The sequence below is a fragment of the Podarcis tiliguerta genome (genome assembly GCF_965153285.1).
Source record: "Podarcis tiliguerta genome assembly, chromosome: 12".
Lineage (NCBI taxonomy): Eukaryota > Metazoa > Chordata > Lepidosauria > Squamata > Lacertidae > Podarcis > Podarcis tiliguerta.
In genome coordinates this window covers 52,735,049-52,752,957 of record NC_139545.1, presented here as the reverse complement: position 1 = coordinate 52,752,957, position 17,909 = coordinate 52,735,049, and the positions used below count along the sequence as shown (strand labels likewise).

The window sequence follows — 17,909 nt, the reverse complement described above, 5'->3', positions numbered from 1 at the left end:
TTCAAGGGCAGCCCCGTGTAGAGCGAATTACAGTAGTCAAGCCTGGAGGTGACCGTCGCATGGATCACTGTGGCCAGGTCGGGGCGGGAAAGGTAAAGCAAATGTATGGCACAAGAACAATGAAGATTAAGGCAACGTTACCGTCATCGAAGTTGACCAATGTGAAGAGTGCTGGGCATTTGACGAAGACGACCTCACCCACAAAGGCAGGCTTCCAACAGGTAATGTTATCCCACATCCCTGGGCATCCTGTGAAAGGGGGGGAAAGGTCAAGTGATTAAAAGCATTGCAGGCTGAGTCAAGCCGCCCCATTTGCTCTCCATATATGCCAGAGGTGAAGAACCATTCTCAGCCCAAGGACAAACTTCCAGGGCCGCTTACAAATAATGGAAGAGGCAATGGTGGTCACAGCAATGAATGTAGACCCCACCTTTGTACAGCAAGCTAGTTTCTAGACACATTGACAAACTCCTCTCTGTCCTTCACCCAGGAAAGCAAGAGGAATTATCATAGTTCAAGGACACATTCATAGAATCATAGAATCATAGAGTTGGAAGAGACCACAAGGGCCATCGAGTCCAACCCCCTGCCAAGCAGGAAACACCATCAGAGCACTCCTGACATATGGTTGTCAAGCCTCTGCTTAAAGACCTCCAAAGAAGGAGACTCCACCACACTCCTTGGCAGCAAATTCCACTGTCGAACAGCTCTTACTGTCAGGAAGTTCTTCCTAATGTTTAGGTGGAATCTTCTTTCTTGTAGTTTGGATCCATTGCTCCGTGTCCGCTTCTCTGGAGCAGCAGAAAACAACCTTTCTCCCTCCTCTATGTGACATCCTTTTATATATTTGAACATGGCTATCATATCACCCCTTAACCTCCTCTTCTCCAGGCTAAACATGCCCAGCTCCATTCCATCCAGGCTACAACACTCAAGGAGGATGCAAACCAAGGCCAGCAGGATGTGTGGCTGGGAATGGTGTGCTGCCTAGGGAGAGTCCCAAGGGCCACATAAAGAGGGCTTGAAGGGCCAAATTCAGCCACTGGAGCTGCGGTTCTTCCCCACCTCTGTTTTTTACCATTATTTCATTGCCGTTTCTCTACTGGCAAAACCCAAGGCTACTAAGAATGATGGATGGTTTGTTTGCTGAATTTGGAAATCACATTACAATAAAGAACAACAACAACAAAACAAACAATTGCAGGTCTCTCACATGCTGTGATTACAGTATATTATTTCCATATATCTGGAAAGACGTATCAAGCACGGAAATCAGGGAAGCAATGGGTAAAACAGCTATATAGCTTCTCCAAAGCTCAGGATGGGTCATGGGAGGTCACAAACCCTCGGGAGAAGCATTTAGGAATGTCAGGAATGGAAACTGTACCATGTCAAATTGATTAGATGTTGTTTAGCCCCTCGCTTTCTGGGTATTGTGCATTAATCTTTCAATGAGAATCAGCCACCCAATGCACCCATACCAATTTGCAGTTGAAAAAACCAGGGGTTTTTCCCCAGCTTCCAGCTATTGTTGATATGGCTGCAACCAAGAGGTAGTGAATAAGGTATTTATGAAGGAGCCAGTGAAAACAGAAATAAGAGTTACACAGGCTGTGTTGGGACCATCTGGTTCGCCATCTCAGATTTACAATCGAATCCCAAATGCCACAACCGCTCCATGTGGAAGTGGGAAGTCTGTTCTGAGCATCCCCTCCAGCACTCAGATGATAGGGATGGATTAACATGATTTAATTTTACCAGAGTGAGCTACCGGCAAGTGAATTAGATGCAGGCAGGCAGCCTCGTGGGCAGCAGTACTGAGAAACCCGGGTTTCCTAGCAGCAAGACACTTGACTGTCAGGACACAGTCAGGTAGCTGTCAGTACACGTAGAAGAAAGTCCTTCACACAGCACATAATTAAAGCTTAGAACTATGGAAGAAGTGAGGGCCACCAACCTACAGGTAGGTGACTTTAAAAGAGGATTAGAGAAATTCATGGAGGAAAGGGCTATTGAAGGCGACTAGGCTTTATGGCTACGCTCTGCCTCCACAGACAGCCATGCTTCTGAATACCAGTTGATGTCAACCACAAGAGGCCACAAGTTGATGTTCTTAGCTGCAGCCGATCCTGGATCCCTGAGATCCAGTACGTTTCCGAGCACAATTCAAAGTGTTGGTGCTGACCGTTAAAGCCCTAAACCGCCTTGGTCCAGTATACCTGAAGGAGCTTCTCCACCCCCATTGTTCAGCCCGGACACTGAGGTCCAGTGCCGAGGGCCTTCTGGCGGTTCCCCTCTGCGAGAAGCCAAGCTACAGGAAACCAGGCAGAGGGCCTTCTCAATAGTGGCGCCCGCCCTGTGGAACGTCCTCCCACCAGATGTCAAAGAGGAAAACAACTACCAGATTTTTAGAAGACATCTGAAGGCATCCCTGTTTAGGGAAGCTTTTAATGTTTAATAGGTTATTGTATTTTGGTGTTCCATTGGAAGCCGCCTAGAGTGACTGGGGAATATTATTATTATTATTATTATTATTATTGACAATATGCTGACAATTTCCACTAGGGACTGTGAATGTCCATCTATCCCCTCCAGTCTGGTGCAACGGAATGGCCCTGATCTGACATGGATCCAGGCCCTGAACTGAATCATGGGCCTTGCACAGTTTTTACTTAGGTATTTGAAACCCAATTAAAAATGCAGTTGATGGAGGAGAGAGGAGGAGAAGCTGTCTGTCTGCAAAGGGTACTCTTGATGACTCTTCATAAGCTCATGTATTGCCATGGGTTCTGTGAATAAGCTTCTCTATAGGTAAAGGGACCCCTGACCATTAGGTCCGGTCATGGCCGACTCTGGGGTTGCAGCGCTCATCTCACTTTACTGGCCGAGGGAGCCGGCGTACAGCTTCCGGGTCATGTGGCCAGCATGACTAAGCCTCTTCTGGCAAACCAGAGAAGCATGGAAATGCCGTTTACCTTCCCGCCAGAGCGGTACCTATTTATCTACTTGCACTTTGATGTGCTTTCGAACTGCCAGGTTGGCAGGAGCAGGGACCGAGCAATGGGAGCTCACCCCGTCGCGGGGATTCAAACCGCCAACCTTCTGAACGGCAAGTCCTAGGCTCTGTGTTTTAACCCACAGCGTCACTCTTGTCCTTAAGCTTCTCTATACAGGAGTCTAATTTCATGCAGAAGAAACTGCTATGAAAGGAGGTTATCCTTATCATTACAGATGTTACACAAATGACAAATGCACAGATGGCGAAGAACGCATAATGGAAAAGCGCATAATTGCAAACAAAAACTGTAAAAACAGGTTTCGAGATTGTTCTGGTCTGGGAGTTCTTTGAAGCGAGTAAGGCATTTAAAAAAACACATTGCCATAATATCTATTCCCTGGGCGCCTCTTCTTCAATGCATGAGTTTTCCATCAGGGCTATAACATAAAAGACAAGCTTTTGGTGCTACTATTAGAGGGGGGCAGGAATCCCCAGCCTTATTTCTTTATGGTGCTTCTGATCTGCTCTGCCTTGTGCATACCAATCCTCCAAAATCCTGGTTTAATTAGGATAATTTAAAAAGTTGCTGCTGGAATGGGAGAGAAAATTTCAATTTGACACGTTCGGTTTGCCGCGGACTGTCTCACCAGAGTGGTGCATGCTCTGGTTATCTCTCGCTTGGACTACTGCAATGCACTCTACATGGGGCTACCTTTGAAGGTGACCCGGAAGCTACAACTAATCCAGAATGCGGCAGCTAGACAGGTGACTGGGAGCGGCCACTGAGACCATATAACACCAGTCTTGAAAGACCTACATTGGCTCCCAGTACGTTTCCGAGCACAATTCAAAGGGTTGGTGCTGACCTTTAAAGCCCTAAATGGCCTCGGTCCAGTATACCTGAAGGAGCGTCTCCACCTCCATCATTCAGCCCGGACACTGAGGTCCAGCGCCGAGGGCCTTCTGGTGGTTCCCTCATTGCAAGAAGTGAGGTTACAGGGAACTAGGCAGGGGGCCTTCTCGGTAGTGGCGCCCGCCCTGTAGAACGCCCTCCCACCAGATGTCAAAGAGAACAACAACTACCAGACTTTTAGAAGACATCTAAAGCCAGCCCTGCTTAGGGAAGCTTTTAATGTTTAATAGGTTATTGTATTTTAGTGTTTTGTTGGAAGCCGCCCAGAGTGGCTGGGGGGACGCAGCCAGATGGGCGGGGTATAAATAATAAATTATTATTATTATTATATTATTGCATTCTACCTGCCACCTTCATCAATAATGGGTCCTTGTGTATTGGTGAAACATGTCTGAATAGCAGGAGATTTTCCAGGAGATGCCAGGAATCAAACATGGGACCTTCTGCCTGGAAAGCGGACGTTCTACCACTGAGCTGTGGCCGCTTTCCTTATGACCTAAATTTCCTTCTTGGTCCACTGGTAATGGGCATGCAATGGCTCGTCAATACATCCCCGCTGAAACCCCTGGGACTGACTTCCAGATCATGCGCACGGAATCAGGTTGTGAGCATGCGCCCCTGTGAGTCAATGGTGCATTGAACACACGGGGAAAGCGAAGAGGTAGCCAGCGCATTGCGTTTGCACCACATTTCTCTGCCAGCTTTAGGAACAGCGCTTTCTTCTCCCAGGCTCTTATTCATAAAGCTAACCCTTCACAACACAAGTGTGAAAAGAGGCTCCTCTTTCAAGTCCTCTCAATAGCGTCTCAAAAGGTAACGCCGGCGCCAAGTCATTTACATAGCAAAATATTTCACACATGGGAAAATGGGTTTTTGAAAGGATGGGATCTCTTATCTGCAACTGGGAAAGGAGAAACCTTTTATTCCGTCCAAGTTGCTCGCATTATTCCCGCCTGTTGGATAGTTTATTCTGAGCTCATGCATGGAGATGCAGTTTGCTTGTTATTGCTCTCGCTTTTAACAACAACAAAATAGGTAAAGGGTTTAAAACAACAACAACAACAACAAAACACAACCATGCAGAAGTTTTAATGGCTTCCAGTGCACTGGAGCTAGTTGATCAGGGTAGAGAGCTTAAAAGGGAAATTGCAGAACTGGATAAAATACAGGGGTGAGGTTCACTGGATACTAACCTGATTTCCATAATGTAGGCTCCTTGGCAAACGTAAGACCATAAGAAGAGCCTGTCAGATCAGACCATGATGAAGTAAGGGTAGCGAAAATGCAGCTAAGGAGCTCAAATCATAAACAATATGACTGACACCCTTCTTTGGAAATTAAACCAATGTCCAGACTTCAGCATTCAAAAACTTTACTTGCAGAAGCTTATAGTTGTAGATGAATTAAAACATAATACTGTATTTACAGTCGCAGATTTATCCAAACATGGGCTTACAGTATGTTCTTTTAACTTCCAAACAACTGTTTTTTCCTCTTTCCAGAGCTCAGCACTCAGCCTTCTGTATCTCAGTGAGGCCATGCTTTGCAGCTCCTATGAGAGATTTCCACATTTACCTTCTCCTGTAGCTTTGCTCTCTCTCTCTCTCTCTTTCAAGCAAAGAAGGAGCACTCCAACACTCTATTCAACCTAGCAGTGTTCACAGTGGATTCTAAAACACCTTGCTTCACATAAAATGGAGACTCTCTTTCACTTGATACCTGAAGGAGCATCTCCACCCCCATCGTTCTACCCAGACACTGAGGTCCAGCACCGAGGGCCTTCTGGAGGTTCCCTCACTGCGAGAAGCCAAGTTACAGGGAAACAAGCCTTCTCGGTAGTGGCGCCCTCCCTGTGGAACGCCCTCCCATTAGAGGTCTTCTAATTTCTCTCCTTATTGCTTTAGTCTTCCTGTTTTTCCCCTTTGCAAGTTTGCTGTCTTTACCTCCCCGCTCCCAGGCAGCCTCCTTTATCTCTAGCGTCCCTTATCTCTCTCCCCAATCGGCAAACGATCAGCGGCTTTGTTTCACTTCCCTCTTTCAAAAAAATGAGCATGATCTGCTTTTTGCCCCTTGGCAATTCGGCTGCAGGGACCACACATTCGCTCCATAAGACGCACAGACATTTCCCCTTACTTTTTAGGAAGAAAAAGGTGCGTCTTATGGAGCGAAAAATACGGTAATCACTATGGGGAAGGAAGTTCTGGACTAGATGGGTCTGATGCAACAGGACTCTTGCATTTTTATGGAGTATTTAGCCACTTGCCAAATGTGGCCACTTGCCTTGGTTTCTCCAAGGCCTGACATGAAAAATCCTGGTTGAGTCATGGCTGAGGGTAAAAGTCAGGGATGACCAAGCTTCATGACAACAGGTATGGCAGCTTTCCATGTGTGGTTCTGACACTGCCTGGGTCTCTCACGCAGGAAGGGGCAGATAGAGAGCTGAGAAGATGCGTGGAGAGAAGGTAACATTGAGAAAGGAAAGGTGTTGCTTTCAGGCAAGGCCACAAACAGAACCAGAAACACTGTTTGGAAACAAATGGCACAGGATATATTGGAGACGGCTTTAACTGCAAAGCTTGGCTAATTAAATCGGGGGCTTGGGAGGCAGGCAGGGCTCTTTTTGGCTCACACAAACTGTTCTCATCTCATCAAGAGTCTGCTCTTAGAACAACATTTACTATTCTCTTTGTGAGTCAGAGCGACTGCTCAGCTGAGTTTCCCAGAGCTGCGGCTTGTGTGCTGCCGTTATACAACACAGGCTTTCCAGAGGTGTTCGTCTGTGTATGAATGAATAAATAAAACACATCCATGTTCTGGACTGGGGAAAGATATGTCATGCAAATCATTTTTCAAAGGCTGTCATCTTTCATATCCAGCCGGAGGGTGGGGGGGAAATGCAATTTAGGATTCCACTGGCTCAGCGCTGCCACTGATCAAGACCCTTCTGAAATTCCAAGATCAAAATAACATACCGTCTAATGAATTCCTCTCCAAATACAGGCATATTCTTTCTTGCTTTTTTTTAAAAAAGTTGGGTAAATCATTGTATATTTATTTATTGCATATATAGTCCACCTTTTCTCCAAGAGCTCACGGTGGTGTCCTTGGACACCCTCTTCTCATTTAATCCCCACAACAACCCTGTGAGGTAGACCATGCTGACCTGACCTACCCAAGGTCACCTGATGAATGGGGATTTGAACCCTGGTCCAAGTCTGACACTCTAACCACTACACCACACTGGCTTGTATATCATAGAATCATAGAGTTGGAAGAGACCACAAGGGCCATCGAGTCCAACCCCCTGCCAAGCAGGAAACACCATCAGAGCACTCCTGACATATGGTTGTCAAGCCTCTGCTTAAAGACCTCCAAAGAAGGAGACTCCACCACACTCCTTGGCAGCAAATTCCACTGTCGAACAGCTCTTACTGTCAGGAAGTTCTTCCTAATGTTTAGGTGGAATCTTCTTTCTTGTAGTTTGGATCCATTGCTCCGTGTCCGCTTCTCTGGAGCAGCAGAAAACAACCTTTCTCCCTCCTCTATGTGACATCCTTTTATATATTTGAACATGGTATATGTTGGGGTGGTGCCCTTAGTGCAGTGGTAGAGCACATCCTTTGTAGGAAGAAGGTCCCAGGTTTAATCCTAGGTAAAGGTAAAGGGACCCCTGACCATTAGGTCCAGTTGTGACCGACTCTGGGGTTGCGGCACTCATCTCGCTTTATTGACCGAGGGAGCCGGTGTACAGCTTCTGGGTCATGTGGCCAGCATGACTAAGCTGCTTCTGGTGAACCAGAGCAGTGCACGGAAATGCCGTTTACCTTCCCGCCGGAGTGGTACCTATTTATTTACTTGCACTTTGACGTGCTTTCGAACTGCTAGGTGGGCAGGAGCAGGGACTGAGCAACGGGAGCTCACCCTGCTGCGGGGATTCGAACCGCCGACCTTCTGATCGGCAAGTCCTAGGCTCTGTGGTTTAACCCACAGCGCCACCCGCGTCCCTACTCGTATGCATGGTAGGCACCATAAGAACCACCCCTAATTTCCTTCCCGTATGGGAGGAAAGGTTTCTCCTAAGCTAGCGGCTGCTGCGATGCATTCATCCATCACCGAAAAGCACTGTGCTTTGTATTTTTTACCAGTATGCAGATTTAATTGACCGTGGAATCGATTCCAGCTCATACAATTAATTGGTTTAAGTGGTTGAGTTTTAAGCTCTTCAGAAGCCAAAGAGGGTAAGCGGCCGGATGGTGGTGGTTGGTGAGAATAATGGCATCTCCCCTGTGTGCGACGCATTTATATTTTTGGCAACAACCAAAAAAGGAGCCCGAGGAGAAGGATAGCACCAGAGCAGTTTGCAACTGGGCGCAGTCTCCATTGGCCAGAAGGGCATTTCAGAAGCACATTCACTGAGCCAGTGTGGCATAGTGGTTAGAGTGTCAGACTAGGACCTGAGAGATCAGGGTTCAAATCCCCACTTGGCCATGAAGTTGACTGGGTGACCTTGGACCAGTCACTGCCTTTCGGCCTCACCTACCTCACAGGGTTGTGGAGATGAAATGAGGAGGGGGAGAACCTTGTGAAACACCTCAAGCTCCTGAAAGGTGGGATATAAATGCAATAGGTAAATGAGCAGAGAGCAGTCCCTATGGCAATGTGATTACCGACTCCACCCCCTGACAGCCACATGTTCACTAGGAGCTGTGGATTGAGACCCTGCGTGTGCAAATGTGCACAGAAAACTCCTCAGCACAGACAGGAACCCAAATTACATAGGGTTCCAGATTGCGTGGTGAAGATGTTGTCCACAGAGAAGCTCTCCATCTTGGCCACATGGAGGAGGAGAAGAAGAAGAAGAAGAGTTTGGATTTGATATCCCGCCTTTCACTCCCTTTAAGGAGTCTCAAAGCGGCTAGCATTCTCCTTTCCCTTCCTCCCCCACAACAAACACTCTGTGAGGTGAGTGGGGCTGAGAGACTTCAAAGAAGTGTGACTGGCCCAAGGTCACCCAGCAGCTGCATGTGGAGGAGCGGGGAAGCAAACCTGGTTCCCCAGATTAGGAGTCTACCGCTCTTAACCACTACACCACACTGGCTCCCAGGGCAAAGATGGTGGGGCTGGTGGGCACAAAACCCTGCCTGTTCAATGAACAACTGGAGGTTACTTCTGAAAGTGGCCAGAGACTGTGCCTCTGGGTCCTTGTCTGCTTCTGCAACTGCTTGAAATCCATAGGGGAAGCTGGTACCACCACATCACAATTCAAAGTCAAGCAGAGAGCATTCAGGACCCTGGACAGCTCCAGTGCCTCCCACTGAAACAGCTAGGAGAGACATTGTCTCTGCTGGGAGCAAATTCCACCTGTTGTCTACGTGGGGCTACCTTTGAAGGTGACCCGGAAACTACAACTAATCCAGAATGCGGCAGCTAGACTGGTGACTGGGGGCGGACGCCGAGACCACATAGCACCGGTCTTGAAAGACCTACATTGGCTCCCAGTACGTTTCCGAGCACAATTCAAAGTGTTGGTGTTGACCTTTAAAGCCCTAAACGGCCTCGGTCCAGTATACCCGAAGGAGCGTCTCCACCTCCATCGTTCTGCCCGGACACTGAGGTCCAGCTCCAAGGGCCTTCTGGCGGTTCTCTCATTGTGAGAAGCAAAGCTACAGGGAACCAGGCAGAGGGCCTTCTCGGTAGTGGTGCCCGCCCTGTGGAACGCCCTCCCATCAGATGTCAAAGCGATAAACAACTACCTGACATTCAGAAGACATCTTAAGGCAGCCCTGTTCAGGGAAGTTTTTAACGTGTGACATTTTAGTGTATTTTTGGTGTGTTGTTGGAAGCTGCCCAGAGTGGCTGGGGAAACCCAGCCAAATGGGCGGGGTACAAATAATAAATTATTACTATTATTATTATTATTATTATTATTATTATTATTATTATTATTTAGTACGGCATCATCTGTCTCAATGGATGAGCTCGTTGGCTCTCATCTCACCTTATTTTTGAAGCGTTTGGCTTCTGCAATGCTGGGGAGACGAGAGGATAGTGACACAAGAATGTAAGAAGAGTCGACTAGATCAGCCCAATGGCTCATCTAGTCCAGCACTTTGTTCTCATAGGGGATGGTCAGATTCTTCGATGGCAAAACAGCAAGCAGGACCCAAACACAAGAGCGGCTTCTTCTGGTTTCCGGAAGCATGGAAGATGACTCAGACACTTCAGTTGGTCCAAGATGCAGCGGACGCATTGTTGGCTGGAGTGCCTTTCAGATCTTCCCAAACCCCTGTTTAAACATAGCTGCCTTGGTTGCTGGTCCATTTCTGGGCCCAGTTGAAGATACTTGTGTTGTTCTAAATGCCCCCAAATGCCTCTGGCCTCAGATCCCTGTTGGACCGCCCTCTGTCCTGCAGACCCTCTTGGCTGCTAAGATCAGTGTAGGACAGCGGTAGGCAACCTAAGGCCCAGGGGCCGGATCCAGCCCAATCGCCTTCTCAATCCAGCCCACGGATGGTCCAGGAATCAGCGTGTTTTTACATGAGTAGAATGTGTGCTTTTATTTAAAATGCGTCTCTGAGTTATTTGTGGGGCATAGGAATTCATTTATTATTATTACAGTGGTGCCTCGCAAGACAAAAAGAATCCGTTCCGCGAGTCTCTTCGTCTTGCGGTTTTTTTCATCTTGCGAAGCAAGCCCATTAGCGGATTAGCGCTAAAAGGCTATTAGCGGCTATTAAAGGCTTAAGGGATTAGCAGATTAGCTGCTAAAAGGCTATTAGCGGTTTAGATCAGCTGATAAGCGGCTTAGATCAGCTGTTCAGCGGCTTAGCGAACAGCTGTTAAGCGGCTTAGGGGCTTGAGAAAAAGGCTGGAAGGGGGGGGGGGACCCCAGGAATCGCAAGACATTTTCGTCTTGCGAAGCAAGCCCATAGCAAATTTGTTTTGCGAAGCACCTCCAAAACGGAAAACCCTTTCGTCTAGCGGGTTTTCTGTCTTGCGAGGCATTCGTCTTGCGGGGCATCACTGTATTATTCAAAATATAATCCAGCCCACCACATGGTCTGAGGGACGGTGGACCGGCCCCCTGCTGAAAAAGTTTGCTGACCCCTGGTGTAGGATGCCCGCTCGTTCACCCTGGCTTTTGACACGTGAGGTGTATATTTTAAAGACCCACGTCATTTTTGCAATTTAAGCTGTTTTAAATTGTTTTCTTCTTGTGTGAAATCATTTTTATTTGACTTTACAGATATAAATTTATAACATTCTGAATGCATATCCATATATAGAGATTACTCTGACTCTCAAGACTTCCCCGCATCCCTTCCATAGATCCTATTGTCAACATTTTACAACTGCATATTATTCTATATTTTAAATCAATCCAAATTATCCATAGTATTTATTACATTGCAAGTTGGTTTCAAATCCTGCTAATGTTTCCACCTGCTTGCAGTGGTTTCCAAGATAAATTACATATTTTCCCCCCATTCTTTTTAAAAGTTTTTGTCCTCTTGGTTCCTGAGTTTTCCAGTCAGCTTTGCCATTTCAGAGTAGTCTATAAGCTTAGCTTGCCATTCCTCTCTGCTTTTAATTGTTTTCAATATTGTGCGTTATAGCGTTGTAACCCATCCCGGGACCTTAGGGTGAAGGTGGGTAACAACAACAACAACAACAACAACAACAACAACAACATTCTCAGTCCAGGTACAAAGCAAAGCAAACAAGCACTCATTTAGCTGCCCCAGTTTGGAAGAAGGTGAGTTATGAGCTCTTCAGAGGTCCATCATATCGTTCTTAGTCTCTGGCTGATTAATTGTCTACCTTAAAGGTAATGGGACCCCTGACCATTAGGTCTAGTCGTGACAGACTCTGGGGTTGCGGCGCTCATCTCACTTTATTGGCCGAGGGAGCCAGCGTACAGCTTCCGGGTCATGTGGCCACCATGACGAAGCTGCTTCTGGCGAAGCAGAGCAGCACACGGAAACGCCGTTTACCTTCCCGCCGGAGTGGTACCTATTTATCTACTTGCACTTTGACATGCTTTCAAACTCCTAGGTTGGCAGGAGCAGGGACTGAGCAACGGGAGCTCACCCCCTCGCGGGGATTAGAACCGCAGACCTTCTGTTCAGCAAGTCCTAGGCTCTGTGGTTTAACCCACAGCGCCACCCGCGTCCCAATTGTCTGCCTTATATCTGATCAAATAAAAGCACCTGGCAGCCAAAAACAACAACTTCCACAGCTTGTAGCTGCAAATTCCGTACGTTTGTCGTGTGGATCAATCTGTTGCTTGATGTCTCCTGAACTGATGCCTGCTCCCATCAATTTCACTGGTTTCCCCTTGGATTCTAGCATGTTGGAGAAGAAGTTCTCTCGATCCCCCTTCCCCACACAAAGGATCGCATCAATTATCATGCGCAGACATGAGCACGCTAAACTGCCTCTGGAAGATGAGACGTCTGGCAGCGTGCAAAGCAGAGGTGGTGGGGGGTGATGCCTCTTCTGATGACAATCAAGGCAAATGAGCTTTGTTGTTGTGCTAACATGAAAGTGAATAATAAACTCAGCAAAGGATGGGAGTATGCGCGTTTGGGGCAGTTGGTGAGAGAGATGGCTGGCGATTAGGTTTTGCATTGCCAGGCGCTGTGGGAGAGACAATTTCACAGATGCGCGCTTTGGAAGGGGGAAAAAAAACTCTTTTATGCTCATCAGCAAGATGGTGCCTCCCGGCTGCGCCACAGCGGCGAGGGAATGCTCCGCGCCTGGCCCTTTCATTGCAATGCCTCATCAATCTCCCGCCTTTCCAAAGCTTTCTTCAGCAAGCTGTTTTCATTTCCCCTGGCCCTGCTTGGAGTGTGGGGTGGAATGATTCACGCTGCATGCGCAACCCTGGCCCTTGCAGCTGGGTACAGGCAGCAGTAGAGCAAGCTGATCGGGTACCGGTAGGGGGAACCGAGGCAGGACGCTCTGCGGGGCCTCTGAGGAGTCTGCCTGCCTCCTCCCATTCAGCCTCCCTACAGCTGGGGGGGGGGAGGCGATGGGCGGACTGTTCAGGGCAGTGTGGAGCCTGCGGAACCCAAGAGAGACGCTCGCCATAATCAGAAACGAGAGTCCTAGCCAGGCTTCTTCTATGGGCAGTTAGCCCTGCCTTCTGCCTGTTACTTTTTGCTTGGGAAAGAATGAGAGGAATGGGGCTTCTCCTTTTTGGGTTTTCAAGAATGCAGATGCTAAAAAACAACAACCCCAAGATGCTTTCCTACTAATTTTAACTTTGGATCTCAGCAACATATTCATGAGGGGGGAGCAGGGAAGGGAGGGGGAGAGAAATGCAATTCATTTCGCTTTTATAGGTGCCCATTTCTTGCTTTCCAAACCAGTAGGCAAAGCGAAACACAGCCGTCCACACTTCTCTGAATTTTGCAATGCAATTCCTCCAGCCAAGTAACGCACACAAGAACACAGACACTGGGGTAAAAGTGTGTGTGAAAATGCAAAGGTGAGTGAAGGTGCCTTCCAAAACAATGCATTAGGCAAGGAAAAATTGCATTGCAATGTTGTGCGACTTCAGTGTCTAAAATCCCTGGTAGAGGACAAGGATCCTGAGATCACGTTAAGGGTAGCCAAATTCTATGCGATTGCCATAAAACTTAGGGAACAAGCTGTGCTATTATAATGAGTAAGGCTTTAAACGATGATTTTAGGTTATATGTTAGTGACTAAGTTTTAATTTATATATATATATATTTAACTGTTGCTATATCTGAATTGTCCCTGTTATACCTAATTGCAATTTCAAATGTATCCCTATCGTGTTTATGACTTCCTTGATATTATATGTGTGCTGGAACTGGTCTGTGACCGAAATAATAAAATTCGTTCATTCAATGTTATGCGTGTTACGTACAGAGGTATTCAATGTGCGTATGAATTGAAAGCCTCGTGAACAGCTCTTAAAAATAAATATGTAACCTGATGTGACAATGCGGAGACACGAAAGAGCCCTGAGTGCTCACTGGAAGGACAGATCCTGAAGCTGAGGTTCCAAGACTTTGGCCACCTCATGAGAAGAGAAGACTCCCTGGAAAAGACCCTGATGCTGGGAAAGATGGAGGGCACAAGGAGAAGGGGACGACAGAGGACGAGATGGTTGGACAGTGTTCTCGAAGCTACCAGCATGAGTTTGACCAAACTGCGGGAGGCAGTGGAAGACAGGAGTGCCTGGTGTGCTCTGGTCCATGGGGTCACAAAGAGTCGGACATTACTAAATGGCTAAAAAATAACAAACTCTTAAGAAGAGTTTTGGATTGGATTTGATATCCTGCTTTATCACTACCCTAGTCTCAAAGCGGCTAACAAACTCCTTTCCCTTTCTCCCTCACAACAAACTGTGAGTTGAGTGAGGCTGAGAGACTTGGGAGAAGTGTGACTAGCCCAAGGTCACCCAGCAGCTGCACGTGGAGGAGCAGGGAATCGAACCCGGTTCACCAGATTGCAAGGCTACCGCTCTTAACCACTACACCACACTGCCCCTCTTACACTGCAGGGGTAATCCAATGGGTCTTTCCCTTGCTTTCTGTCACTCTGCAGCCTTTGTCCCCATGCAGGGGGACAAGGAAAGGTGCTGCATTTAAAAGTGGCAGGATTTTTCCTACAAAAAGTGCTTGCACATGTTCCTTCCCACTGCGGCTGGAATTTTGAGGCACCTGATGCCATATTCGATGTCAGGTGTCAGAAAGGTGTGTGTGGCACCTACGAAGAAGATTGGCAGGCCAATTTCCAAGACCTGGTGGGCCAGATCCAGACATTCCCTGCCCCTGGTGTATGATGTGTGAATAATACTTCGCTGTGAGATTATTATGCAAAAATGTTTGATTGGCAGAGTTTGCACTGAGCAGAGAATTCGAGAATCTTGGGAATGGCTTCTCTTCCCAGTGGTGTAGCGTGGGGGGTGCAGGGGGGCCGGCCGCACCGGGCGCAACATCTGGGGGGGGGCGCGCTCGCACTCGCAGCTCTCTGCCCCTACCTGGCTCACTCACTCTCTCTCACTGCAGTGCTGTCTGTGCGAATCCGATCCGCGCCGCCGGGTTGCCGCCCACTGTGAAGGGGAGGGTGCCAGGCGTGCGGTGCGGTGCGGAGAGAGAGTGAGGGACTATCTGGGGGAGAGACAGTGCAGCGGGGGGGGGGGCGGAAATTACTTGCCTTGCCCCGGGTTAGGGGGCGCAAATTACTTGCCTTGCCCCGGGTGCTGACAACCCACGCTACGCCACTGTCTCTTCCTTTCTCTTTCCCTGGAGTAGGAAAAGGTCCTATTGAGAGGTTCCCCTGCAATGACAAGGGAGGGTGGTTTTTGCATTCCGACAGCGTTTCTCCCTTCTCTGCCACTGCCATTGACTCGAATGTTTTTTATGCTCCGTTTTCTGCCAAAGGCAAAACGAGCAAGCAGTACTTTCCCCTCCCCTACCAGCCGTCTCATTTAATCTGCCTTATTTCTTCGAGCTGCCAACAAGAAACCGATTACGAGGGTCCCAATCCAATAAGGACCTTCAGTCTGTATTGGATATGAAGCTGCTTTTACACATGAGACTGTGCTTGAATTCTTCTATATATATATATAAACAAAAGGTTTTTAATTGCTTTTTAAAGTGTTTGCGCCCATGAAATTGCAAAATTGTTTTCACTGCTCATGTGTTTTTCTTGTGAAATTGCTTCAAGATATTTTGTGGAAAGTGATTCATAAATGGAACTAAAGAAAGGAAATATTTAAAGTGCGCACGGGGGGAGCCTTTCCAAGGTGGGCTACAATTAAAATACAATATAGCATAAGTACGACAAATAAGACCATGAGAAGCCAGTCAAAATGAACCACAAACGTCCAGCACAAAGAAGACCAAAATACAGGACATAGTTGCAACAAAAGCCTTCAGCGGAACATAGTGAAAAGTGGAAGTGTGTACATTTAGGAGGTCTGCTGCGTCTTTGTATTGTCAGTTTCACTCTGAACTTTGTAAGTCAACCCCCAACTCTTGAAAAATGAATGAATGAATAAATAAATAAATAAATAAATAATTTTTTTCACTTCGCACTTTAGAAAACCAGGCTCAGGGTGGCTAACAATAAATTTAAAACACTTAACTGATGCAACAAAAAACAGCATAAAATACCGTATAAAATGTGAATAACAATAAATTCAGAATTCAAAAATCAATATAGGGGGAAATACATCCAATAAACATTAGATGATCACCAGGGCTAGCTGGCTAAATTAGTCCTATTTGGGCTAGTGAGGAGACCAGGGGAGAATTAGCTGTGGGATCCCAGAGCGTGTAATCTTCATAAAAAGGGGAGGGGGAGGGAAGGAAGGGGAATAAAAGATCAGGCTAAGTTAAAGTTGAAAGCCAGGCGGAATAGCTCTGTCTTACAGGTCCTGCGGAAGGAAGTTAAATCCTGCAGGGCCCTGGTCTCAGGGGACAGAGCATTCCACCAGGTCGGAGCCATCACTGAGAAGGCCCTGGCCCTGGTGGAGGATAATCTGACTTCCTTAGGGCCCGGGACCTCTAAACTATGATTATTCATGGACCTTAAGGTCCTCTGTGGGGCATACCAGGAGAGGCGGTCCCGTAAATACGAAGGCCCTAAGCCACAAAGGGCTTTAAAGGTCAAAACCAGCACCTTAAACCTGACCCGATACTCTATTGGGAGCCAGTGCAAGAAGAGATTTATAAAGGACAGAGGCATTAACCAGCATGTCCCCACCTACCTTCTGGTGTTTCCCAGTGATTCCTTCCTTTCCCAGTTCTGGGAAAACTGCAAGGGTGCGTGCTGAGTTAGGGTATGCCCTAAAAACGTACCTGGAGCCGATTCGTTCAGTGGCATTAAGGCGTTCAGCTTCCGGATGGTCTCCAAGCAGGCCTCTTGCTCCTTCCTGATGAAACAGTCTGAATGCATTGGAGTAGCCTGAAAAACGAAGAAGAAAAAGGCTCGTCTTAAGCAACGGATGGTCTATTTTCACTCTCCTGGAGGAAGCCTGAACTCCAGTATTAGGGGGAGGGAGAGGCAAAGACACCTGTATTTAGAGAACAACATTATGCCAAGGGGAGTGGGTTGTAGCTCAGTTGGTGTCAGGGATCGTGCTGAGGAGGGCTGCACTGAGTAGGAATAGTGGGAGCCTCCCCCTCCCCCTCCTCCTGCTCCAGATCCTGGATCATTCCAGGAGCCGGAGGGCAGTATAGATTTGGAACAGTGGCTTGCAGACGGACGTAGTTCAGAAGGCAGAAGCTGGGAAATACTGGATGGGGGACAGCTAGGAGAAGAAGCAGTGGGAGGGAGGGAGTTAACAGATTCACTGTCTCTGGAAAGCATTGATCCGCTCAGCCGAAGGTCAAGGAGAGCTGATAAGGTGGCAGTACAGAAAGCACAGTGGTTACGAGATCAGGTTGCAGGATGCGGAAGTGACGTGGGTGACAAGAGGGGAAGTGGATGGAACCCTTAATTGGGAGCACCTCCATTTCTTGGAATGGATTCTTTGTTCTCTTGCTGTGATCATTAAAGTTTCTAACTGGTAAGAAGACTCCTTTTCCTTTGTTCTGCTTATCTACACATATATCTATTTAAAATCACAAAAAAATGCAGCCAAGCAATGCATGCCCTTCCAAGTTCCTTCCAAAGCGTCCCTCTTCCCTTAGCATAGGAAAAGACCACACATTTGTTAAGTTTAAAATGGCTTACTTACAAACTCTCCAAAGGTCAGGTTCATGTGCTATTCGATACAGCATTCAGAAAAAGTTGCACCGGCAATGAAATTGGGCTTGCTTACAAAGTAGTAGTGAAAGTTCCTAAATTATTGGTACAGGAACTAGAGTGGCTTGTGAAAGCCATGTGGTCTGAGCTGGAGCAACATCTCCACCTTTTGAGTTTCTCATGTAGACGAACAGTAGGCTTGATTACTTGTTTCCTCCCAAAGTAAGGGAAGTGACCTAGGCTAAGTCTGGCAGGACTTTATGG

At 47.4% G+C, this 17,909-nt stretch overlaps 1 protein-coding gene across 7 annotated transcripts in view; it reads right to left on the bottom strand.

Annotated features, from left to right (window-relative positions):
* ADCYAP1R1 (ADCYAP receptor type I) overlaps positions 1-17,909 on the bottom strand; it is a 100,406-nt gene that overhangs the window by 55,210 nt on the left and 27,287 nt on the right. For all 7 annotated transcript variants that reach the window (XM_083406562.1, XM_083406557.1, XM_083406558.1 and 4 more), the window contains exons 2-3: positions 16,757-16,862; positions 142-249 (exon numbers count right to left, since the gene is read on the bottom strand). In XM_083406562.1, coding sequence (XP_083262688.1) covers positions 142-249; positions 16,757-16,862 — 214 coding nt within the window. The remainder of the gene's footprint in view (positions 1-141; positions 250-16,756; positions 16,863-17,909) is intronic.